Raw genomic sequence first — 26,724 nt, forward strand, 5'->3', positions numbered from 1 at the left:
AAGTAGGACTGTTAAAACCGGGTTTACCGGTTCATTAGACCGTTCAACGTCACACAGAAAGGAATGTTCTGAAAAGTATTTCGAAGATGGATCGTTGCTGTATTTGTAGAATCATGAGCAGCGTTTGGGTGTAGGACATTCGAAATATTTTATTACATGATTTATATGAGTAGTTTGAATCAGCTGAGCATGAGCTTACAATATTTACATACACAGATTCAATCAATAGGCAATGCACAAAGTACAGACACATCAATGGATAGCAATGACACATTAAATAATCCTTCTGACAGTGGATTTGGGTTGAACACAGCAGCAATACTTTCATCATTCATAAAAAGACAGAGCACATTTCATGTCTCATGGATATTAAAATAATTTCCTTCAGGCTTGTGTGATCTACAAATGATTCCATTGCTTTACAGTGCTTTTAAATAAAGAGGTCAACACACACACACACATATATATATATATATATATATATATATATATATATATATATATATATATATATATATATATATATATATATACAGTAGGAAACCTTACTTTAGTGAGCATAGTAAATTACAATTGGATTGTTAAAGTGAATAAGCCCATTTAATTGTGTTGTACAGTATTTCTCTAGTTTCCTGGTTTGAACCACAGCGACAAAAATTTGATGGTTTTAACTTCCTGGAGAAACAAGAGTAGGTCTGCACGCTCCTCCCAATGCCTGTTAATCGAAGCACGGGAAGCAACTACAAAACATCTTCTTAAACGGATTATTCCTGTCGTGACGCTTGGCTTTGCCCAGTTTGAAAAGGGAGTCCTGAATGTACTCGTCCGTTTTCTGCACGTTGGTCTGGATGGAGTCCAGCATGGGGCCCTGCTCCTCCACCAGCAAGGCGACGTCCAGGAAGATCTCGTGGATCCCTTTGATACGGTTCTCCAGATCCAACAGCTCCTGGTGGCGCGACTCTATCTGAGACAGCGCCGAGCGGGCCGTCTTGCCTTCTGCCATTATGTTGTCGGTGAAGATGTTCCACTGACCTTGCTCGATCATTTCCTCCACCTCATCGCCCGTCACATCGCGGCCCACGATCGTCATCTGCCTCTGGATCTGAGCTTTGCAGTTGTCGCGATGGCTCATCTCGGCTTCGTTGTAGTCAAACATGGCATCGCGGAAGCTATTACTCAGGGAGGCGTACTGTGTTCTCGCGATGCGGGCAATGGCGGAGTTGGCGCCGTGTTCCTCTTCTAACTTGTAGGCCGTGCTATCCATGTCCCGCAGGTGCGACAGCACGCGTTCAGCCCGTGTTTTTATATCGGCGCCAATTGCATTGGCGTCCCTTTTAATGATACTCATGGTGCTGACACCCTGGTGGATACGAGAGTTCTGCTCCCTGAGCCTTTTCACCTCCAGACGAATGAGCTGGACTTCTTTGTGGATGTCCTGTGCCTGAGAAAAGACCTTGGCCATAGCCGGGCTGTTGTCAAACACCACCGCCTCGTGGGGGAGCTCGTCCTCCAGGTCCACGTTGCTCAGAGTGTCTGAAAAGACAGAATCTCCGGTCTCCTTCTTTTCCTCCTCATGGTTGCTGGACAACTCCTGCATGTAGCTCAGTCTGTCCCTCATGGTTGAGCTGGAAAAGAAGAGTTTATGACATTTAGTCTTTGCTTGTCTTAAAACAAAGCTTCTCAAACTTTTTCCAAAGTACATATTTGGCTTTGCATGTATCAGTGTTTTTGCCATACATGTTTCTAAGATCTCGTACAACAGTCTAAGAGTAAAGTGGGAGTTAGTAGTGATTAGTATAATGATCATTGTGATCTACAAAAGGCGACTAAACCTCTTTATAGTTGAACCATGCATGCATGCACTTCAACCAAAAGTAGCAGCGCATTTACAGTGGACCCTTTTTATGTTGACAACCCTAGACCAAAAATCACTCCATATTCTTTACTGCTCGCTAGTGTTACCATATCTGAGTTATTGTGCAGAAATATGGGAAAATAACTACAAAAGTACACTTCATTCATTAACGGTGTTACAAAAAAGATGAGTTAGAATAATACATAATGTTGGATATAGAGAACATACAAACCCTTTATTCATTGAATCGAAAATACTGAAATTCCACGACATAGTGAATTTGCAAACTAAATTATTCACAAAGCAAACTACAATTTGCTACCCAAGAATATACAACAGTTCTTCTCAAAAAAAGAGGAGAAATATAATCTCAGAGAAAAATGTAATTTAAAACATTTGTACATACGTACAACACTTAAAACCTGCAGTATATCAGTACCGGTATTTGGAATTAAATTATGGAATGGATTAAGCAAAGAAATCAAACAATGTACTAATATGATCCACTTCAAGAAACTCTTCAAACTTAAAGTGTTTACAAAGTACAAAGAAGAAGAACCATGATAAACATTAGGAATTTTTTTCATCCATCCATTCATTTTCTAGATAGTCTTACTTATCTCACCATACGAAATATAACTTACTTCACTAATTATTATTTATTTATTTTTATTGTTATTACCTTTGGAGTATATTGTGAATAAATTGAGAACAGGAAGTGAACAAAAGTTTTAGCAACTGCTATCTAAAGGAAAAAGGGTAGGATTAAATAAACTCTGCTTCTTTCTACTCCTTTTCGAACATGTTGAATAGAGAAACTGGAAATTCTGATGTATCACGTTGCATGCATGCATGTTCCAAATAAACACACACAAAGGTTGTCAAAACATTGTTTACTTTATTTGTGCATATTTTTATTGGGGCTGTCATAAACAAGTTAACTCATGTGATTAATCACAAATCTCATTAATCATGTAATGATTACATGCATACATGTAATCATGTATGCAGATTAGTCACGCAATTTATTTTGAGCGCACATGCTCCTTTACGTTACCTGAAAGGCGTGGTGTCTTTACAGGGTCAGTGATCAGATCAATGCATACGTTAGTGCAAAGATGAGAGAGTAGACTCCAACAAAGTGTGCTCGCTGGCAAATTTTGCTTCAAAATAAACAGACTGTACTTTGGATACAACTGTTACCAAGTTGTTGAACAAATACTGTACATGTAGTGCATTTAAGTAAAAAAAAAAATTGTAATTGCTGTATCACATTTCAACAATAATATTGCATTTGTGTCAAAATATCAGGGTCTTTTTCCCCCTAATTTACTGTGATTGATCACAATTAATCCAAATTCAAAAGTGTGATTAATCAGATTTAAAAAAAATTATCAATTGAATATGATCAATTACTCTTGAGTACAATGACAATGAAGCTTTTGTAAAAGTCCAAATCTTTCTTCCGAAGGCTAATAATCTGAATAAATAAATGGATGCATTCTCTTCGTTGTTGTTGTAGAATCCTAGTTGATACTGCCATGCTTATTCAGGGTGCCTGAAACAAAAGTGTTTCACCATCCGAATCGCGTATCTTATTTATGATGTTATGAACTCAACATTTTCAAGAATCGATTTTTTAAATTGTTTTTAGGCCATTTCCGCGCTTCCTTGCTGCGCGTATATGTCAGAGGGTGTTTGTAACCTGTAACCTGTTTTGAAGTTTTTATATAATTCATACGGCAAATAATATATTGCGAGAAACAGTTTGAATCAAGAATCATGTTAAATCAAGAATCGATTCTGAATTTAATCATCCTCCTAAGAAATTAAATCAAATTGAATAGTGAGTTGTTGTAATATTCACTAACCCTAATGCTTTTATTTTGAAAGATTACTTTGCACTGAACAGAAAGTCACTGTGTTCATGTTTTAATGTTGTGTAAGCTCTATCGCAATTCACGGTGCTTGACAATAATGATGAATTTGACGATACTACGACACATGTCGTCATACATAAACCGATTTTTCATTTAAATTAATCCTTTATTGTCAAATGTTATGTCAACAAAAGTGGAAGAACACTGAATGGGGACTTCATAAGTTTGTCAACATACACAGGTTGTCGACATAAACTGGATCAACCACCAGTCGGTGGGTTTCACTGTAATTGATACTGTGGAGTATTACACTGCAGCGTCCAGGGCTAAGGCCCATTAGCATGAGTGTTTATTTTTGTCATTTCACATCCCTAGTGCTTTTATTTTGAAAGATTACTTTGCACTGAACAGAAAGTCGCTGTGTTCACGTTTTAATGTTATGTAACCAGACAGAAGCTCTGTCGCATTTCACGCTGCTTGGCAATAATGATGAATTTGACGATACTACGACACATGTTGTCATACATGGACCGATTTTTCATTGAGATGAATCCTTTGTTGTCAAACGTTACGTCAACAAAAGTGGAAGAACACAGTGGACCGGGACTCGATAAGTTTGTCAACATAGGCAGGTTGTTGACATAAACTGGATTAACCACCAGTCGGTGGGTTTCACTGTAATTGATACTGTGGAGTATTACACTGCAGCGTCCAGGGCTAAGGCCCATTAGCATGAGTGCTTATTTTTGTCATTTCACATCCCTAATGCTTTTATTTTGAAAGATTAATTTGCACTTAACAGAAAGTCGCTGCGTTCACGTTTTAATGTTGTGTAACCAGACAGAAGCTCTATCGCATTTCACGCTGCTTGGCGATAATGATGAATTTGACGATACTACGACACATGTCGTCATACATGGACCGATTTTTCATTTAAATTAATCCTTGGTTGTCAAACGTTACGTCAACAAAAGTCGAAGAACACAGTGGACCGGGACTCGATAAGTTTGTCAACTTAGGCAAATTGTCGACATAAACTGGATCAACCAACAGTCGGTGGGTTTCACTGTAATCGATACTGTGGAGTATTACACTGCAGCGTCCAGGGCTAAGGCCCATTAGCATGAGTGCTTATTTTTGTCATTTCACATTCCTAATGCTTTTATTTTGAAAGATGACTTTGCATTGAACAGAAAGTCGCTGCGTTCACGTTTTAATGTTGTGTAACCAGACAGAAGCTCTATCGCATCTCACGCTGCTTGGCGATAATGATGAATTTGACGATACTTGGACACATGTCGTCATACATGGACCGATTTTTCATTTAAATTAATCCTTGGTTGTCAAACGTTACGTCAACAAAAGTCGAAGAACACAGTGGACCGGGACTCGATAAGTTTGTCAACTTAGGCAAATTGTCGACATAAACTGGATCAACCAACAGTCGGTGGGTTTCACTGTAATCGATACTGTGGAGTATTACACTGCAGCGTCCAGGGCTAAGGCCCATTAGCATGAGTGCTTATTTTTGTCATTTCACATCCCTAAAGCTTTTATTTTGACAGATTAATTTGCACTGAACAGAAAGTCACTGCGTTCACTTTTTAATGTTGTGTAGCCAGGCAGAAGCTCTATCGCATTTCACGCTGCTTGGCGATAACGATGAATTTGACGATACAACGACACGTGTCGTCATACATGGACCGATTTTTCATTGAGATGAATCCTTTGTTGTCAAATGTTACGTCAACAAAAGTCGAAGAACACAGTGGACCGGGACTCGATAAGTTTGTCAACATAGGCAGATTGTCGACATAAACTGCATCAACCACCAGTCGGTGGGTTTCACTGTAATCGATACTGTGGAGTATTACACTGCAGCGTCCAGGGCTAAGGCCCATTAGCATGAGTGTTTATTTTTGTCATTTCACATCCCTAATGCTTTTATTTTGAAAGATTACTTTGTGCTGAACAGAAAGTCACTGCGTTCACTTTTTAATGTTGTGTAGCCAGGCAGAAGCTCTATCGCATTTCACGCTGCTTGGCGATAATGATGAATTTGACGATACTACGACACATGTCGTCATACATGGACCGATTTTTCATTGAGATGAATCCTTTGTTGTCAAATATTGCGTCAACAAAAGTCGAAGAAAACAGTGGACCGGGACTCGATAAGTTTGTCAACATAGGCAAGTTGTTGACGTAAACTGGATCAACCATCAGTCGGGGGCTTCCGCTGTAATTGATCACCTGTCGGGCACGCTAAGGAGACCAATATAATCCAAGTAGAGACTGAGGGCAGACAGAAACTGGGGAACTGCAGCAAAGCGGAGACTGTGGAGTACTACACTGCAGCGTCCAGGGCTGAGTGTTTATTTTTATAATTTCACGCTGCAATGTGGAATCTGTGAAGTGAATTATATTTATATAGCGCTTTTTCTCTAGTGACACAAAACGATTTTACATTTAGAGACCAATTATCTACATTTAGGCTACATTTATACCAGTGTGGGTGGCACTGGGAGCAAGGTGGGTGAAGTGTCTTTGCCCAAGGACACAATAGCAATGACGAGGATGGCGGGAACTGGATTTGTACCGGTAACCCTCAAGTTTCTTGAGATTACGTCTCCCATATGGTATGGTAGACTTGGTTTTGCCAGTGGAAAAGCCAGTGTGTGTACAGTGGATATGGTGTAATGGAAAGCGGACTATAGCATTAGTCGCCATAAAATTGTATAACTAAATGGCTTAAATGATGTTGTTTACACAAGAAATCAGGCTTGTTTTAGGGCAATTCTTCCTTCAAGTTAAACACTCCTGGCAGTGGCCTAACAGGTTCTAAAGTGAATACTTTTAAAGGTGTTGCTCCTCGCCAAACAAGTTCCTTCCGCATGTGACTGACGTCTTTGTCCAAGCAGGCGGTGAGACTAGTAATCAGACATGATCATCACATTCAGAAGATACTGTATGTTTTAGAGCTCACCTTTTAACACACAGCTATTTTGTTTGTGAAAACAGACTTCATTGTGAGAAAAAGACTCACTAATGTCACATATTAAGATGTACATTGTGTTTGTGTGTTGCAAATACTGGAATATACTGTTCATGATGAAATTACTATTTATAGTTCCTAGCTCATGATTTTCAAGATGACATTGACAGGTTTCACTCAAAATAGTTCAAGCTTCAGACAAGCAATAATTTTGTACTTAATTTTTAAATAAAATATTATGTTTCATTGGCTTGTACATGTTTTCCTCACCTACATCACATGGGAAAGTGAACCATCAGCATAAAGGCTTCATGTAGGCATTGGCATGACTTAAAGTTGATGCAATTAGCTCATATTTAGAAGCTACATATAATATGTACACTTTAAACTGCAATGTGCACAAAATTGATGTTTAAATAATAAAGTCAAATGTCTTACCTGTTGTGCTGTGTGTCACACTTTGGTCTTAAAAGTTTTAGTGTTGTCTCAGCACCATCCTACAGTAGGGAGCCACCTGGAGGGGGCCAGTGAGGAGCAACAATGGGCCCCCCTGCATGCAAACGTGTCGTAGCTATCTGTGCCAAAAGACATCTATTGCTTCAAATCGACGTTTGACTCAGAAAGGAATGAAGCCCAGTAGGTTCGTACGTGACGCTGCAGGAGTCAAGCTAAAAAAAAAAAAGGTGTGCTTTGCTGGAGCATCCAAATGATATGTTTCTAGGTGAAATCATTATAGAATGCACGTACTTCGTGTGGAGTTTGTTGCTCAAATGGCTTATTAAGGAACTTTTAAATGTTAACGAATCTGCTGCAATGAAATGACAAACTACTTTTATAACGGCACCCACACATTTGTTGTTTTGGATTATTTTCACAGATATTTTGTATGTGATCAAAAGTGATACATAAGTGATAGATCACTAATTGACAAGAAATGCCCTATAAAGTACCTTTTATGATCAGTTTGTTACTTTCATGTTGTTAAAGTTATAACTTTAACAACATGAAAGTAAGTATATATAGGCGAGATCTTTAAGTAAGACCAAAACAAACGTTTTATTATAATTAATTTGAAATTAATAAAACATACTAACTATATGAGTGGGATATAGGATATCTGGCCTTATTTGACCCCTTTTTCGGCAAACTAACAACGGGCGAGCTGCTTCCTCTTACTAGGCTGCTGCGTTCAAAGAAGACTCGTACTTATGAAATGCATATTGCTTTATGTCGTCAACAGTCACAATAAATACATGTTAGATTGACTCAACCCTTTCATAATCAATAGAAACATTGATGAGCATTGAAACATTGATTTATTCCACAGCATGTTTCACACAGAATTGACAGCAATACTTTATCGATGTGGAGTTCTTAGTTCTACACGCAATAACAATTAGTAGCACTTCGTTGATCGACATTGGTATTTACTTGACATACATATAAACAAAAATGATTAATTTGTTGTAATAAATAAAAGCAGGTATTGGTGCTATGCCCATCATTCGCGTTTAGTCACAACCATAAATGTCCCATTTCCTACGTTCCGTGAAGTCGCCATATCTCCATCAGGACCCTGTTTCTTGTTTTTTATCCAGTGGCTAATTTGGCTAGCACCACACAACAAACCGGGCGGAAGCAACAAGTTATAAACGATCGTTAAATTGAACAGAAAACGAGCAAGTATGAAGTTATCCGCCATTCGCGGTGCTTGCGCCAACGCTACTGTTCGGATGCATCACGCTTGTCACGGAAGCAGGGTCAGCGGGTTAACGCGGAGATGCACACCGACCAGTGTAGCACATACCCGGCTTGCCTACCGAGCGATGAGCGCCCCGGCTAACAGTGGCACCAACGCGAAACTGCTCGACAACTTTGGGAAGCAGTCACACAAACGCACCAACTTCGACCAATCTCTGAGGTAAGGATGAAAATAAGTGATTTTAGCGATGGATTTAGTGTATGACGAAAACGTCTAATTATGTTTTAATATCTCATTGTCGACACTTCCGGTGTAAATGTGGCGTTTGGGTCGGCGCCTACGCACATGTTATCTGGCGTGGGTCTGGTTAAAAGCGTTGCCCCCGCCGGGAGCTGATGCAACTTGCCGTCTACATGGTTGATAAAATCACCAATGATGGAAGTTTATTATTCTGAGAATGAGATATTTTTAAGTGTTCTTTTTTAGTCCATAGTCGTGTTTAAATCAGCTAATATTTTCCCATGTGAACACTTTGGGTCTTTATCTTAATTTCCGCTCGTAAACTCTGTGTTTCACCTTGAAGGCGCTGGAATGTGTATAATTGGGCAGTGGCGTGCTTTCAGGGGAGGCAAGGTGAGGCCGTGCCTCACCTGGCCACCAGGTGGCTTAACCATGAGATCTTCAAAAACGAAGTAATAAAATAAGTTTGAATATTTCTCTTTTGGTCTATGCTTTCTATGGGATTTTGGTGTGGTTCCTGTATATTTTGATAATTTTCATGGTCAAAATAGCGGAAATCCTGTGCTTCCTGATCAAAATACAGGGTTCGTACAGGTGCTTAAAAACCTTAAATGTTTGGATTTTAATGTTGTGTTTTCAAAGTTTGAAAAATGCTTGAATTTGAGTGAAATGCTTGGAAATGTTCATCATATTTCTCGACTCAATAGGCTAATTGTAAAATGGAAAAAAAGTAATAATTTTCTGTAAAAATGAAAGCTACACGCTTGATCTGTTGGCTTGGCACAAGCCCTTACATTAGGTTGTTGTCATGCCGTATATACAGCTCTGTTCTGTGTCGCCCCCAAGAGGACAGTGGTGCATCGGCCCATCATGTTGTCGTTTTAATGAACAGTGGAGGGAAAATGACAAATACAAACTTTGGATACAACGTGGACCAAATCCACGTGTAGCCTGCTGCAAAGTATGCAAAAAGGAAATCCAACATGGTTCGATGTATTTTTTGCTCCATTATTTTTGTTGTCTACTTAACTTGTCTGACTACCTCAGTTAAATCAAACAAGTTACATTTTGTCGTTTTGGTTAATTGCATTAAAATGGTTACATTATTGGAGTTGTTTGTACTGTGAAGGTCATGTAATGTATGATTTGTAACCTTTTTCACAACTTAAGAGCTGAGTTAATATGAATGATTTTGTAGTTTTTACACAACATGGTTGTATGCATTTCTTGCTCGATTATTTTCGTTGTTTACTTAACTTGTCTGGCTACCTCAGTGAAAGCAAAAAAAGTTAACTTTTGTCTTTTTGTTCATTTCTTATCAAAGCCACAGTTATAAGGCTAGATGTGCTTAATGAAAGGTGACTGAGGTAATGTGGAACAAACAAAATATTTTCATTTAATTTATTCTTATATTAATGTGGAACAGTTTTGTTAATAAATGAGTGAAATTGACATTTTGAGGGTACGTGTATTTATATCACATTATGCAGTTTACAAGCACAAATACGGTGTGAATAAATCTGTGCTGTTCGATGTCATTGAGTGCTGTAAGTAAGAAAAAAACAAGAAATTTGAAAAACAACGCAAATGGAGACACTCTTGCAAACACCAATTACATTGAATAGTCTATAGAAACACTGCTTCATTTTCTATGCCCCATTCAGTTAATGATAGCTGCTGGTTCAGTGGTAGGCTTAGGTTTTAGCAGATTTTCCATATTTTTCCTACAGACAGCATTTGGTGACCTCAAACAACAAGGCTATGGATGGATTCACACTGTTTTTTGCCTTTTGAAAGGTACTGGAAAAATTGGCCATGAGACAGCAAGTACCTCTGCCTCAAGGTAGGGGGCGATATATTGTTAACTTGCACTTAAATGCCTCAGTAGTACTCTGACTCGCCAAGTGGGCGCGCTCAAGCTAGCAGACACATGTCTCCAGCGGAAACCAGCCTTTTAAAAAAAGAAAGATTTTTAAACTATAACAAACAAGCATTTTTATTAGAGTAAGCTAGCGTTTGTGGGTGTTTTTTGTCAGATGCAAAAATATTGTTTTATTATTTTTTGGTGGTAGCGGGGGTGTATATTGTAACCTGGAAGAGTTAGGGCAGCAAGGTGTTCTGGGTATTTGTTCTGTTGTGTTTATGTTGTGTTACGGTGCGGATGTTCTCCCGAAATGTGTTTGTCATTCTTGTTTGTGTGGGTTTACAGTGTGGCGCATATTTGTAACAGTGATAAAGTTGTTTATACGGCCACCGTCAGTGTGACCTGTATGGCTGTTGACCAAGTATGTCATGCAGTCACTTACGTGTGTCTTCAGAAGCCTCATACAACATGTGTCTGGGCCGGCACGTTGTTTGTATGGTGATAAAGCGGACGCGGCGACAGGTTGTAGAGGACGTTAAAGGTGGTGTTATCACAGCACGCCCTTAATGTTGTTGTCTGGGTGAAAATCGGGACAAATTCGGGAGAATGGTTGCCCCGGGAGATGGTCGGGAGGGCCACTGAAATTCGTGAGTCTCCCGGAAAAATCGGGAGGGTTGGCAAGTATGTTGCTACGGTGGGATAGCCATTCAAAGAAGGTGAATTCATTAAAAAGTGCATGTTAGATTTTTTTAAGAAATCTTTTCTTGCAGCCCAGACTCACCCAGTTTCTGCATCCAGTGGCCCCCAGGTAAATTGAGTTTGAGACCCCTGGTTTAGAACAATAAGGCTGTATTTCTTTCTGGGCGGGAGAGGGCTGTTTTCCTACTAAATAAGCTGACTCTTTTCGTTTGATTTTCAGACCGCTTCTTGATGCTGCTATCATAGCATTGTGAGGGCTGGTTTCTAAAGCTTTAGTAAAACTTGATAATATTGCTATTCTGTCTCAGTGGTCCTTCTTACTCAACATATATGTCATCCGAAAAAACTTGGGATTGACCAGTGTCTTGTTGACAATTACAGTGGTTGGTCGGAAGCAACCCCAACCTCTAAGGATGATGCAAAATCAGTTATTAAATGGCTCGTGAATGACCTCATACCACGACATGGTTTCCCTAAAAAGATTAGATCAGAAAACAATATCCATTTTAAAAACACCCACTTAGCCTTGGTCGAAAATGCTCTCGGACTCGAACATAGGTTCAGCACGGTGTACCATCCTCAGTCCCAAGGTAAGGTCGAAAGGACACACACTTAATTTGTGACGGACCTTTTTAAGTCGTGCATGCATTCATCCAGGTACTCGGTCAGTTAGTCATTCATTAAACGTATGGCTTTGCCGTGTAAATAAACCATACCATTTAGTCGGCTAATAGCTTGGTATGTAAACTGGTATCTTTCCAGACTACAGAACGGAGAGGCGTACTGTATCACGTTATTTACTTATTTTATGTAAGCCATAAAAAAGCCTTTAGCCATTTTTAATGTTTATCCTATGCTTGTCCCCAAATTGATTTGTAATACGGGTGTGACGATTCATTTCAACAATGATTTGATCCGATTCAGAATTTGTGGTTGCCGATACGATAATAATAATATTACACACTTTTTTTTAGAACGATACCACCCGAAACAATTCAGTAGATATGTGCACATGGACACATTTATTTGGATTAGAAGCCAAACCAGAATCAAAATGCTTCATGTAAAGTTAAAGTTAAAGTACCACTGATAGTCACACACACACACGGTGTGGTAAAATTATCCACTGCATTTGACCCATCCCCTTGTTCCACCCCCTGGCAGGTGAGGGGAGCAGTGAGCAGCAGTGCTCGGGAATCATATTGGTGATTTAACCCCCAATTCCAACCCTTGATGCTGAGTGCCAAGCAGGGAGGTAACGGGTCCCATTTTTATAGTCTTTGGTATGACTCGGCCGGGGTTTGAACTCACTAAGGGCGGACACTCTAACCAAAAGGCCACTGTGCAGGCATAAACACATCTTTTGGAATATTCTGACCCGATCACACACATTCGGATCAAAATTTCATTCCGATCGAGACGGGTGGTTTATGGCAATAGTCGTTCGGATTGGAGCGCATGAAAACACTTCTTCCGAAATTCGGGTTGAAATGATCTTTACTCCGCAAGTCTGTGACGTCAGCTATACTTTGGGGGAACAGGGACTAAATGTATTAGTCTCAGAATTAAATGATAAATAAATAAATGATAAATGGGTTGTACTTGTATAGCGCTTTTCTACCTTCAAGGTACTCAAAGCGCTTTGACACTACTTCCACATTTACCCATTCACACACACATTCACACACTGATGGAGGGAGCTGCCATGCAAGGCGCTAACCAGCACCCATCAGGAGCAAGGGTGAAGTGTCTTGCTCAGGACACAACGGACATGACGAGGTTGGTACTAGGTGGGGATTGAACCAGGGACCCTCGGGTCGCGCACGGCCACTCTTCCACTGCGCCACGCCGTCCCAGAATTAAGCGATTGTCTTGCTGCTGTCTCCCCTCATTGAACATGTACAGATGTAGCGTTATATGTTGTTGAGTTTGTTTCTTTAAAACGAGACAAGCAAAAACCAAAGTACGGTTTGGAGTGTCATGTGCCGATGGAACAATAAAAGAAGGTATCCAGTTGTCGTCTTAACAAGCTGTTTTATTCACGACATTACAGCTATTCTAAGTGCTAACTGCTAGCCTCAAACACATACACAGTGTCATAACATGAACATATCGCAACATAAAAGGCAGAGAACAGCTCCATTTTAAAAAGAGAGGTAAAACAAAAGCAGTGAACAGAATTGTTTTTAATTATAAATTAATACCGTGACGTCGGACAAGCAGAAATGCACAAAGCCATGTTAATTTACAGCGGAAGTCACTGCTTCTTCATCCGCACCTGCAGTGAACAAACTTGTCCAAAAGATGGCGCCATAGCACAAACAATAACACACCTTTCCTATTACAGCATGTCAAAGTAAAGTATTCCGATATAAGGTGTGATGCATAAAAATGTACGTCATAATCAGATCTTTTTTTCAGGGTCCATGTTCACAGTAACATTCTAATCCGAATTATGATCAGATTTAATAAACTTTGCCCACGTACACGAGGCTTATGAGTTAAAATCGAATCAGTAACTTTTTAACAAAAAAAATAAAACAGTAAATTAGTATGACTGTGAAATAAATACTGAATATTGAACAGTGCAAGTGAAGTTTCCTATATTCCTGTTATTTCTTGTAAGGGAATTAGATCTAAATTAATTATGGTTAGAAACAAGCAAATATACAACAATAATGACCAATGCATTCACATCTTATTTGAATAAAGTGCAACCAACACTTTAGGTTGAATTAACAGGAAACCTTTTCTGCTCTCATTTTCAACATTTAATACATTTTCAATAGAACTGCACTAATTACATTTAACAGTAGATTTAAAGGGGAACTGCGTATTTTTTGGAATTTTGCCTGTTGTAAACAAATTATTATGAAAGACATGACGACGTATCATTTTTTAAAATTATATTCTAAATAGGCAGCACGGTGGCAGAAGGGTTAGTGCGTCTGCCTCACAATACGAAGGTCCTGAGTAGTCGTGAGTTCAATTCCGGCCTCGGGATCTTTCTGTGTGGAGTTTGCATGTTCTCCCCGTGACTGTGTAGGTTCCCTCCGGGTACTCCGGCTTCCTCCCACCTCCAAAGACATGCACCTGGGGATAGGTTGATTGGCAACACTAAATTGGCCCTAGTGTGTGAATGTGAGTGTGAATGTTGTCTGTCTATCTGTGTTGGCCCTGTGATGAGGTGGCGACTTGTCCAGGGTGTACCCCGCATTCCGCCCGATTGTAGCTGAGATAGGCTCCAGCGCCCCCCGCGACCCCGAAGGGACTAAGCGGTAGAAAATGGATGGATGGATGGCATTCTAAATAGTAAATAAATGCGATCAAAAGTCTGCTTACAATGGAGCCTATGGGATCCGCTCTATTCTGCCTATAAAACTCTTAGAAACATCCAAATACCTCCTATAAGGTTTTATATACATGCTGTAAGTATATATGTAAGGTAGTAACAGGCACATTTATATTAATATTAAATATTTATGTATTTTGCTGTTTTTAAGCATAGGCGGAAAAAAAATCACAACATTCGCTTTTTTTTTTCAGCATCTTTGATTATTACTCATTGCAGACTTCATGAGACCCAACAAACATAATGAAACATCACTTACTGTACAAGGTATGCTGTCATTAGGATGCCGACTGCTAGAATCTAGTTATATTCCCGTTTAGATGAAGAATAATCCTCGTGAAGAAAAGGGGGGTGGAACCAAATGTCTTTTCGTATCGGGTCTATATTGGCTGTCAAAGTGTATCAACTCGCTGGAATGCGTCTTCGTCCTTCTACTATCCAGGTAGGAGGCATGATTTATGATCTACAATAAAGTTTGACGAGAAAGAAAACGAGGAAGCAGCTCGTCAGTCGATCATATCAACATTGGCGCACAAGCTCGCGATCACGGCGCCGCTATAAATAGTTTGTCTGTGTTAGCACTTATAATAACAATATCATTAATACTTGGTTAATATTCAAGTTGTTTGTGCTTTTTGGGTGTTTTTTGTATTGGGTTTTATGGGCGGAACAGAGGGCCTCCCTTACGTTTATTTACGAGTTAGAATGCATTAAAAAAATATATACATCTATCGTCATTTCTTTTATAATGATTGTGAATGATATGTAAAATTCCCCCCAAAAAGTGCAATTCCCCTTTAACTGTTAAACAAAGTTCCCCTACCCGACTATACAGTATCTGTTCTCCGCCCTGACGTCGCCGATGACGGACTGCGTCCTGGGTGTACGTAAGCATTTATGCCCCCACATCCCTGTTGATGGCGTTGGCCCCTTACTTTCTGATGTCCATAGCCTCTTTGATCCATGTCTTGTATTTATTTGTTTGTGATGGAATGACTTTTCTTTGGCTGATCTGTTGCTTAGTGTTTTTGTGTTCCGGAAGTAGTTGCGTCGCTTTAACTTCCGTTGTGTTGGTCGTGTATTTTGTGGCTGAAAGTACCAGTAGAGTGGAAAAACAAGTAGACTTTATATGCTTAATTGTGTTTCTTTGTATCCATTACACCATATCCAAATGTATTTACAATCCGCAAAGTATGTGAAAATACCGTCTGAACATACATCACAAAATGCCACATATTCAGTCGGCCAATTTGAATATGCCGCTCCGAATATATTCAGCAATTTCCGTAGATTCTACGTCACTGGAGTAACGCTTATGCACTCTGACCATATTATTACATCAGTCATACTGGAAATATGCAAACATTGGAAACAGATGTGCTGTTTATCATTCACAATCCCTATGTAAGACAAGAGCACATATGCTTAGCTTTTTTAGGCATTTAAAATTGTAAGTAAATAGCCAACAATTGAGTCAACAGATAGAGGGTCTTCTATTGCGCCCATTATACCCCCTAAAAAACATCCGGAAACCGCCAACAATACTCCATTAACATGTCGTGACCTGAAAATTAACCAAATAGGAGTGATATTATCATTATACGCGCTAACACGCTCAGTATGTATGTATGTATGTATGTATGTAAGTACTGTATGTACATGTATTTATGTATATGTATATGTACAGTACATATGTATATACATGCTGTGTGAATATTCAAGCCTTTTTTGCTGGAAATAAAAACAATAATTTCTTGTTTTTGCTATCACAGGGATGTGGTTCAGAGTACCAAGGAGGCAATCGTGGCCTTGCAGAGAAGTAATCCAGGAGTGCAGCCTTTGCTTGCCATTGTACAGGTACAACGTGGTGTTTACAGTGTTTTTGATTGATTGATTGAAACTTTTATCAGTAGATTGCACAGTGAAGTACATATTCCGTACAATTGACCACTAAATGGTAAAACCTGAATAAGTTTTTCAAGTTGTTTAAGTCGGGGTCCACTTAAATTGATTCGTGATGCAGATATATACTATTTTCAAAATACAGTCATCACACAAGATAATCATCACAGTATATAAATTGAATTATTTACATTATTTACAATCTGGGGTGTGGGATATGGAGGGGGGGGTTAAGTTTGGTTGGTATCAACACTTCAGTCATCAACAATTGCATCATCAGAGAAATTGACATTGGAACAGTGTAGGTCTGAATTGGTACATATGTACAGCAAGTATTGTACTAGGTACACCAGAACTAATCAAAGATTACGGTTAAGATTAAAAATAATTTATCTGTTTTTGTTACTATCTCCACTCATTGTGTACTGTGTTATTTCTATTACAAAGGCGGGTGAAGACGACAGCCTGTTGGAGATCAATAAAAAAATAGCAGCAAAGGTATTTCTCTGGTTGTGTGAACAGAACACCTCCTGTGATTCAACCTTTCTATAAAGTGTCAAGCTGATGATCTCTTCCTATATCACCCACAGGTTGGAATAAATGTCACTCAGATTTGTCTGGCCAAGGATTGCAGCGAGGATGATGTAAGTAAAGCTTGTCAACAAAAAAATGCACGAAAAGACATTCAGAGGCCTCCTGAACCGCCTCTGTTGTTCGGCAAGTTTGTACACGATTAAGCACTCCCTGGTTGTTTGCATGCCATGTGATCCTTGACATCTGAAGTGCAAAATTCAATTAGCAATTTGCCCTGCTGTGAGTCACTTGCCACTCACATGAGACGAATATTTACTTCCTATTAGATCCAGACCCTTGTCATGGTCATGTATTTGTCCTTAAGCCTTTTCAAAGTTCTTATGAGTGTTAAAGTACCACTAGAATGGAAAAATAAGTTGACTTTATATGCTTAATTGTGTTTCACTGTATGCATAAACCATATCTAATTGTACCTACTCAGTGGCCTAGTGGTTAGAGTGTCCGCCCTGAGATCGGTAGGTTGTGAATTCAAACCCCGGCCGAGTCATACCAAAGACTATAAAAATGGGACCCATTACCTCCCTGCTTGGCACTCAGCATCAAGGGTTGGAATTGGGGGTTAAATCACCAAAATGACTCCCAGGCGCGGAACCACTGCTGCCCACTGCTCACCTCACCTCCCAGGATGTGATCAAGGGAATGGGTCAAATGCAGAGGACAAATTTCACCACACCTAGTGTTGTGTGACAATCATTGGTACTTTAACTTTAACTTCAAATTAAATTAGACTCCGCAAAGTATGTAAAAATACCATTTAAACATCACAAAATGCCACAATTTAAGAATATTGAATATTCCGTTTCGAATATCTTTGGAAATTTCCGTAGATTGATGTTTGATGACGTCAGAATGGGAACACCTCTGCACATTCTGGAAATATGCACAAATTAGAAGGAGATGTGCTGTCTATCATTCACAATCTTTATGTAAGACAAGAACACATATGCTTGGCCTTTTTTTATGCATTCGAAATTGTAAATAAAAAGCTAACAATTGAGTCAACAGATCGAGGGTCCTTTATTGCAAGCAGAAACTGCCAACAATATTCTATCATGACCTGAATATTAACCAAATAATAGTGATATTGTTATTACAAGCGCTAACGCAGATGGCCTGTTTTAGTGGCGCATTGATAGCAGTGAGCTATTGCTAGCTTACGCTGCTATTGTTGACACATTGAGGGGGTGGTTGCTTCTGCTTAGTCTCACACTTGGTAAAAGTTAATTCTAGATTATAATTTGGCATCTCTCACCTGGTAATAAACACATGTGGTCATGGACCGAGAAACTGGTCGATTTTGACATCCCCTGAGATGACCAAAAAGACACAAAAAGACGGTAGTTGCAGCAACCTTTTTTTAACCCTTTGTGAGGATTGTGATTGATTTTTCATCTAAACGAGATTATCTGAGCGTCCCGTCAGTCGGCATCCCAGCGAGAGTAGTAAATTGTACATTAAGTGTTTGATTTATTATGGTTTATTATGGTTAATTTGTAAGTTTAGCACCTAGCAATGGTGCTGATTTTATAGTGTTTCAATAAAGATACATCTGTTTAGCACTCAGCTTCTAAAATTTATTGCTCATCCTCTTTGTGATCGGGCTCAAAAATACAAGGTTCTGGATCATATTTCTCCCGAAGTGATTGTTGTTCTCTCTCACAAAGTCTGCTTATTAGCATTGTTGTTGATGGGGAAGGGATCTCTGATTCCTATCACGTGATTTGCCTGCTCATTATTTCTCAAAATGGTCCAGGAATATCCGTGAGATTGATACTATTTAGATCATATCTATTTACTCACAAACTTTGTAAGTCTTTTGGTGTCATAAATTAAATATATAGCTTCATTATAGAGGCAACTTGTTTTTACATTCTACTGGTACTTTAGGAGCGTTCAGGCTGATTATACTGTGATTTTTCCATAGGAATAATCTGTTCCAGGGTTGCCATCCTAAAACCGTATTAACTGTAATGTAGGGCTGAGCGATATGGCAAAGAAAATTATAATTTTTTTCATATCATTCGATCTCGGTTAATATCAAGATGTTGTTTTTTTTTTAAATTAAAGTTGGATTATAATACAGTATATGCTAACTGCTGACAACTGTCATTTTGTTCATATCTGTGATTGTGTTTACTAGAGGTGCAACTGTACAAGTGACCCACACTACGGTCCGTACCTTGGTTTTAGGGCCACGGTTTCACTTCTTTTTCATTATGTTTTGGGAATCTAAAGACAACTATTTTTCCTCTCAAAGTTCTTTTGTTGTTTTGCTTGCCATCACAGACTTCATTCTGCAGTAAACAAGTGGTGTACTGAATACTATAAGTCTGTTTTCAAGTAAACATTTACTGAACAACACTTTCAAATATATATTATTATTTGTATTCTTTGATGACTTGTATACATCAGTGCTTTTCACCTGTGCTTTGGCAAAAAGCAAGCAATGACCCAGATTTTGAATTAAAAAAATCGCTTGTCCCGTTCGGGGTCGCGTGGGTGCTGGAGCCTATCTCAGCTGCATTCGGGCGGAAAGCAGGGTACACCCTGGACAAGTCTTATATTTAATGAAAATACATTAAAGTGCAGTTTGATTTTTTGATATTGTAAAATAACATGTACCAACATATAAAACATGTTTAATGATTATTTCAGGAACAAAATGTTTTTTCAAGTGTCTCATTAATTAAATCAGACCAAACACATAAACAAAAAGTCAGCTTAAAAATATTTGAATATAAAATTACTTTTTTTCCTGATTGAACTAGTAGATGTGTTTATTCTCCCTGTTGGGACCAATAGACTAAGACATTCTGTGCCTGCCCGTGAGACCGTATTCAGGGCAGGATTACTGCACACACCACAACATGAGCTCAAGCAGTCAGTGGGACTGAAGTCTGTCACTGAAGTTGCTGCTCCTTTTAAATGCTGTGTTTGTGACAATGTGCGCAGAAGTGCAAAGTGTCGCTGTATTGCTCTTGTTGAGGATAGCATCGACTCAGCTTGAAGTACATCTTCTTCCACTCCAGCAGACCTTTGTCTGACACTATCAGGCGCTTTCGGATCTGTCTGTCTGTGCTTGTTAGCCTGCCATATTTATTTATTTTGTTTTTCTGGACTGCACTTCTAGCTTTGTAAGGGGGAAGATAAAGGCGGATTTTCCCATGCAGGATTATACCGAGCACCATTGCTTCCCTACTGTTTACTGCTGCGGTATCTTATAATAGACATTTTCCCCCATGTTTGAGGTAATTATGGTAACAGCTGATCACCGTGACCAAACTGAAATTAATCCCAAACATTGATCATGATCATATATCGCCCTACGGTAACGTATTGCCAGCACCAGCATTCTGCATATGATCACCTGATTTTCAGTATAGATTAATAAAGTTATCTGAAACACCTGAAACAGTTTCCAAGTTAAATTTATTAGCCGACAATTATAACATTCAAACACAGACTGCTCAATCTGTGTGATTCTCAAAACATAAAAAAGTGGGGTTTCACGGGGTTTAAGGTGTGCATTTTTATAAACTTAAAACAGTAATGTTTTAAGCATTGGTAACTTGTTAGCATATTCTTCTTTTAAAAAGGTACAGCATACAACATTGTGTACCTTTGACGTGGTGGGCAACTTTGTGCGAGCATTGTAACAGTGTTTCTTTTTTTTTTTTTTTTACTGTCGCCACACTAACAAAAACTTGTGTGTTGTTTTTTTTTGCAAAATAACTGAGGTGTAAGGTTTCTAGATGCTCGGTTTCATGCTGCCAGAGTTTGTAGGAATTAAACACACCGGCCTACCCCAATTTTCTACAGTATTTTTGGTAAATCCAAGAGCGGTATATGCTTTGTCGTATTTCCTGATCTTTTTTTCCCCCTTATCGGCGGTTATTTTCCTATCCTCTGAAGCCTACTCCGTTTTCTTTTGCTTCTTGTCACAAACGTCTCTCTCGCTCTCCTCTGTCAGCTCTGTACACATAACCGCTCACGCCTCTTCGAACACCTTATGGCAGCCCCCTACTGTTTAAGAAGTACTACCTTCAAGTACCAGTACAATGGAAAAATAAGTTGACATTATATGCTTCATTGTGTTTCAATGTATTCATTAAACCATTTCCAATCAGCAAAGTATGTGAAAATACCGTCTAAACATCACACAATGCTCCAATTTCAAAATGGCTCGGGAATCTCAGTGAGATTGATACTGTTTTGATCATATCTATTTACTAGCAAACTTTGTAAGTCTTTCAATGTTATAAATCAGATATATAGCTTTAATATGGAGGCAACTTGTTCTTCTACTGGTACTTTTAAGTTAACAGGTGCCAACGTTTCTTACTTAACTTCCTGTGGATATTTGTTTTTTTGTCACACAGTTCTCTTAGCGCCCCTTGCAAAATAAAGTCCGAAGTAAATCCTTTGAGGTGCGGGAGTTTTGAATTCCGAAGTTTTGTGGTTCTTTGGGGGCATTTTCCTCTCAAATTTTGATTGAATTCTGAAATCTACGACTACCATATACTGAACTTTGAGTACTACAACAATTGGTGTGCGTTGCCCTATCCGAGTTCCTCCACACCTGCATTAAAAAAAAACCCGGATATGGACAAACACTTGTGTAAAAACACAGCTGCAGGGAATTGCTAAGCCAACTGAAGGTGATTCATATCGCAATCCCTGCATATGGCATTATTTTATTTCCTACCAAGTTTTTTGCTTTTTTTAAATTGCTGTCTATTAATAGTAGCTGTGTCACAATAACATGTTTGTTTCTATGTCCACATGAACAGCTTGTCGAGCAAGTGTTGAAACTAAATGAGGACCCCAGGGTGCACGGCGTCTACCTCCACCTTCCCCCTGCAAACCTCACCAGTCGAGTACTCAACACTCTCAAGCCAGATAAGGACATAGATGGGTAAAAACCTGCACATTTTGGGTCATTAAAGAGGGCATCCCCACTATGTCCACTCAACTATCTGATGGTCATTTAAGTGCATTCCTTAATGCATGTTACAAAGACAACTTCAATTAACTGTGCTTATATCTTTCCTCTTGTGATAGGATAACATATTTGAATTTGGGTCGTTTGGTGCAAGGAGATCTAAGCAAAGGTTTTACACTGCCAATAGCCAGCGCTGTTGTGGATCTTTTGCAGAAACATGGTGAGTTGATACTGCATGTATTCTTCATTTATGGGTCATGTGCTCAAAAATATGATTTCAAATATTTTGTCACAGACGCTCCTTTAGAAGGAAGAACCGTGTTAATGATTGGCACTGAAGGAGCCCTTGGAGTGGCTCTGCAATGCATGATAGAGAGAAGTGGAATGACAACTTTTAAAACTCACCCACATGACAAGAATCTACAGAAACAGGTGCATAGTTATCTTTCGACTGGTTTATCAAAAAATATTATATTCATGGTGGTTTTGAAGTATATTCGGGCCAATAAGGTATGTGCTTATTGGTAGCTTGCTGTCCTCGTTCTTAATTATACCCATGTTATTATTTTCCAGGTAATGGAAGCTGATGCTTTGGTGCTAGTAGGTGTCGACGTCCTGCCCACTTGGATCAGGCCAGGGACTGCTGTCATCCAATTAGAGCCCACCCTAGACACAGGTACTATAAATTGACTGTTTAAAAACTAACTGTGTTAAAGCTTGTTTTCAATTAATGGGTTGCATGCAAGGGTTGAATTACACCACTTATTAAGACACAATCCAATCCTCAATAGTTCAGTCTGCTGTCTTATGAATATGTAGCAGGTATAGTTTTTTTCTATCACTTAAATATATGATTATTTTGAGTTTTTTGTTAGTAGGTAGCACTGAAAGCTTTCATGTCAATTTTTGTATTGTCAGATACTTCCGAGATGTCCTCAAAGTGCGGGTTAGCGACTCTCACAGCAGCGTACAGAATACAGGTGTCATTTTCTTTTATTTATCAGCACTTTAGTTTTTTTTCTTGTTTTGACCATTGGTGTGCTTTTTGTCTATAAGAATGTGGTGCACAGCAGCAGTCGGAGACTCCAGGAGCAACAATACCGAGCATGGCGATTGCGTAGTCTCAAACTGCAGCCTCTGACGCTGGTACCAAGGTATGTATTAACAATCAATTACATTTAGTGTCATGGTCACAATAAGTATTATGTCCATTTTGGTTTAATTGTGTTCCCCAGTGACATTGAGATCTCCAGAGCTCAGACTCCCAAGCCAGTGGAGCAGCTTGCAGAGGAGATTGGCTTGTTGCCAGAAGAACTTGAAGCGTACGGCAGGAGCAAAGCAAAAGTCCGCCTTTCCCTCTTAAACCGCCTCCAAGCACAGCCTGATGGGAAATATGTACTGGTGGCTGGGTGGGTTAATCTCATCATTAAATCGTTGTGATATTCATGCTAATGTGAAATGTAATTTTTTAAAAACATTTTTCAGTATAACTCCCACCCCGCTTGGCGAAGGTAAGAGCACGGTGACCATCGGCTTAGTCCAGGCCCTGTCTGCTCACCTGAAGCTCAACTCTTTCGCTTGTCTACGCCAGCCCTCCCAGGGACCTACGTTTGGGGTTAAAGGTAAGCAGTTTATGACTTGTTTCTTCAACTAAACGTATACACTCAGTCCACAACATGTTGGTACATCTAATTAGATATATCCTATACTGTATGTTTAATATACTGATTGCAGTTTGCAAATTTGTACACCTTAAGAACAGTGTTATTTAACTGTTGGCCATTAACTAAACCCAGCCCGAGATTGACATCAGACCAGCCCATGAGTTCAGTTTAGCATTTTTGCAGCATCATTTTTTTACTGTATGTCTTTAAAAGAAACAGGATTATGTAATCTGCTCACAAAATGTGAGCAGATGACATATGCACACTGCGGCCACATAAGTATCACACCTGTCCAATATCCTAACAAGTTACACAGGTTATTAAAATAACAAAATTATAGCAGTAATTTTCATAATTTAAACTCTTGACATTTTCTTTTTAGACCATATGCAGGCATTATTGTTGTTTTTGTGCCTTCTCCAACCATGGAATACCCTAGCATCTTGCCCCTACTAGCTTACCCTCACCATAGGCACAAAGCTCAAAGGAGCGTGTACCATCTATCTACCTACTCATATCTATGGATGTGCCACTGCCAATTCGTTTCGCCATAATAAGGGGTTTTCTTGCATATCTGCAAAACAGGACAGCTCGTATGTACATCAATAGCATGTACGCATTACATGTTGTTATTGACATGGATTGACTACGTAAATAAACACGTGTAAACTGCATCATATCATTGGCTAGAGTGTCCAGTGGCTCTGAATACTCCTTTTGCTGAACGTGTTGGTCATTGTTTTTTTCTGTTACCACTTGTTGTCACTAAGTTGGATTGCAGTTTGGTACAAAATGAATGTTTATTTGTTTTTACCTTTCAGGTTGGATTGTATTTTATATACCGCAATTGCACATGTTTCTGTCATATGTGATATAGTACCTTTTTGACCAGCATAAGCATGTTACATTTGTTTTAATTTAAGGATAAAAAGGCAAAATGTTTTGTGCAGCTCTTCTTTTGGGGTGTATAAATATGTATATCAACAATAATCCAGTGGTGTTTACTTTGTAATGGCTGGTGTCTGTTTGTCTGTTGGTTAGTTGGCAACACCACTAAAAAGGATATGTGTAGATTTGAATTAAACTTTCAAGAAATGTCCAAAATAGGATAAGGAACAAGTGATTTGATTTCAGGAGTTATCCAGAAAACTGTCTGGTTCAGAAATTGTTTAAATTATTCTTTACTTATGGTAAGGCCAAGTTTGTGGTCTGTGTTCTCTCAGTGATTTTGTGGTGTACTCTGAAATTGAAAATGCCTTTTTTTACATCAGTAAGATGTAAGTTCATTCCGAGTCCAGGGCTCTGTGTGTGTGTGCGCGTGTGTGCATACGTGCGTGTGTGCGCGTGCGTGGGTCCCCATTTGACTGTGCTACTTTTTGTCGTGTCTAGGGGGAGCTGCAGGAGGGGGATATGCCCAGGTCATCCCAATGGAGGAGGTAGGACACACACCGCCTCAAAAATATCTTCATAAAAACATTGCTTTAAACATAAATCTAAAGACTTGACAAGGAGGGATGAGACACAAATATACAAATATAAGTATTATTCTATGTCTTAACCTCCCCAGTTCAACCTCCATCTGACTGGTGACATTCATGCAATCACTGCTGCCAACAACCTGGTGGCAGCGGCCATTGATGCCAGGATGCTCCATGAGGCCACCCAATCAGACAAGGTACATCCTCTCACTTTGTGTATCACATTGACATAATGAATGGATTGTTTACCTGTTTTGTTTGTCCCATCAAAGGCTTTGTTCAGTAGGCTGGTACCTTCAGTCAATGGCGTAAGAAGATTTGCACCTATCCAGATTGCCAGGCTGCATGTAAGATGCAACATATTTTTCCACTAGAGGTCCTCAGTTAGCCTTGTAAATATGTCCCATCTCCTGTCACAACAGTAGTTATTGCATTGAGAAGCTTCTAATAGTTTAAATGACCAAAAACTGAAGACAATTTATGTATGTATGCAGCTTAGACAAAAGAAAAGGAAAAGTTAGAACTCCTGATTTATTGTAATATATATATATATATGTATGTATATATATATATATATATATATGTATGTATGTATGTATGTATGTATGTATGTATGTATGTATGTATGTGTATATATATATATATATATATATATATATATATATATATATATATATATATATGTATATATATATATATATATATGTATATATATATATATATATATATGTATGTGTATATGTATGTGTATATGTATGTGTGTTTATGTGTATATATTTTTTTATATATGTATATATATTTATGTATGTGTATGTATATACAGTATATGTATACACGTTTGTATGTATGTACTGTATGTGTGTATGTATGTATATATATATATATATATATATATATATATATGGTATGTATGTACGTATGTATATAAATATATATATGTATGTATATATATGTGTATGAATGAATGTATGTATGTATATATATATGTATGTATGTATATATGTACGTATGTATAAAAATGTATGTATGTATGTATATATGTATGTATATCTATATTTGTATGTATGTGTATATATGTATGTATATATATATATATATATATGTATATATATATATATATATATATATATATATATATATATATATATTAGGGATGTCCGATATTATCGGCCGATAAATGCTTTAAAAAGTAATATCGAAAATTGTCGGTATCGGTTTCAAGATTATCGGTATCGGTTTCCAAAAGTAAAATTTGTGACTTTCTAAAACGCCGCTGTGTACACGGACGCAGGAAGATGTACAGAGCGCCAATTAGTCCTTGAAGGCGCTGCCTTTGCATATTGGCCCAGTCACATACTATCTACCGCTGGACACACGCACTCGCGAATGCAAGCATACTTGATCAACAGCCATACAGGTCACACTGAGGGTGGCCGTATAAACAACTTTAACACTGTTACAAATATGTGCCACACTGTGAACCCACACCAAACAAGAATGACAAACACATTTCGGGAGAACATCCGCACCGTAACTCAACATAAACACAACAGAACA

At 38.7% G+C, this 26,724-nt stretch overlaps 2 protein-coding genes across 2 annotated transcripts in view; one reads left to right on the forward strand and one right to left on the reverse strand.

Moving 5' to 3' along the window:
- Positions 1-132: 132 nt before the first annotated feature.
- On the reverse strand, positions 133-7,987 carry stx11b.1 (syntaxin 11b, tandem duplicate 1). The gene is made up of 2 exons (XM_061929668.2): positions 7,169-7,987; positions 133-1,625 (listed from the first exon to the last, which is right to left on the reverse strand). The coding sequence occupies exon 2, from the start codon at positions 1,616-1,618 to the stop codon at positions 719-721; it is 900 nt and encodes a 299-aa protein (XP_061785652.1). The 5' UTR covers positions 1,619-1,625; positions 7,169-7,987; the 3' UTR covers positions 133-718.
- Positions 7,988-8,275: 288 nt separating this feature from the next.
- Positions 8,276-26,724, forward strand: part of mthfd1l (methylenetetrahydrofolate dehydrogenase (NADP+ dependent) 1 like) — a 60,099-nt gene continuing 41,650 nt past the window's right edge. Inside the window, exons 1-15 of the mRNA XM_061929667.2 lie at positions 8,276-8,651; positions 16,360-16,444; positions 16,937-16,987; positions 17,080-17,133; positions 21,874-21,998; positions 22,145-22,245; positions 22,321-22,457; positions 22,599-22,701; positions 22,944-23,005; positions 23,082-23,179; positions 23,261-23,434; positions 23,511-23,647; positions 25,079-25,125; positions 25,257-25,364; positions 25,440-25,514. Coding sequence (XP_061785651.2) covers positions 8,416-8,651; positions 16,360-16,444; positions 16,937-16,987; positions 17,080-17,133; positions 21,874-21,998; positions 22,145-22,245; positions 22,321-22,457; positions 22,599-22,701; positions 22,944-23,005; positions 23,082-23,179; positions 23,261-23,434; positions 23,511-23,647; positions 25,079-25,125; positions 25,257-25,364; positions 25,440-25,514 — 1,593 coding nt within the window. The 5' untranslated portion in view covers positions 8,276-8,415. The remainder of the gene's footprint in view (positions 8,652-16,359; positions 16,445-16,936; positions 16,988-17,079; positions 17,134-21,873; positions 21,999-22,144; positions 22,246-22,320; positions 22,458-22,598; positions 22,702-22,943; positions 23,006-23,081; positions 23,180-23,260; positions 23,435-23,510; positions 23,648-25,078; positions 25,126-25,256; positions 25,365-25,439; positions 25,515-26,724) is intronic.

The sequence above is a fragment of the Nerophis lumbriciformis genome, linkage group LG34, assembly GCF_033978685.3.
Source record: "Nerophis lumbriciformis linkage group LG34, RoL_Nlum_v2.1, whole genome shotgun sequence".
In the NCBI taxonomy this organism is placed as follows: Eukaryota; Metazoa; Chordata; class Actinopteri; order Syngnathiformes; family Syngnathidae; genus Nerophis; species Nerophis lumbriciformis.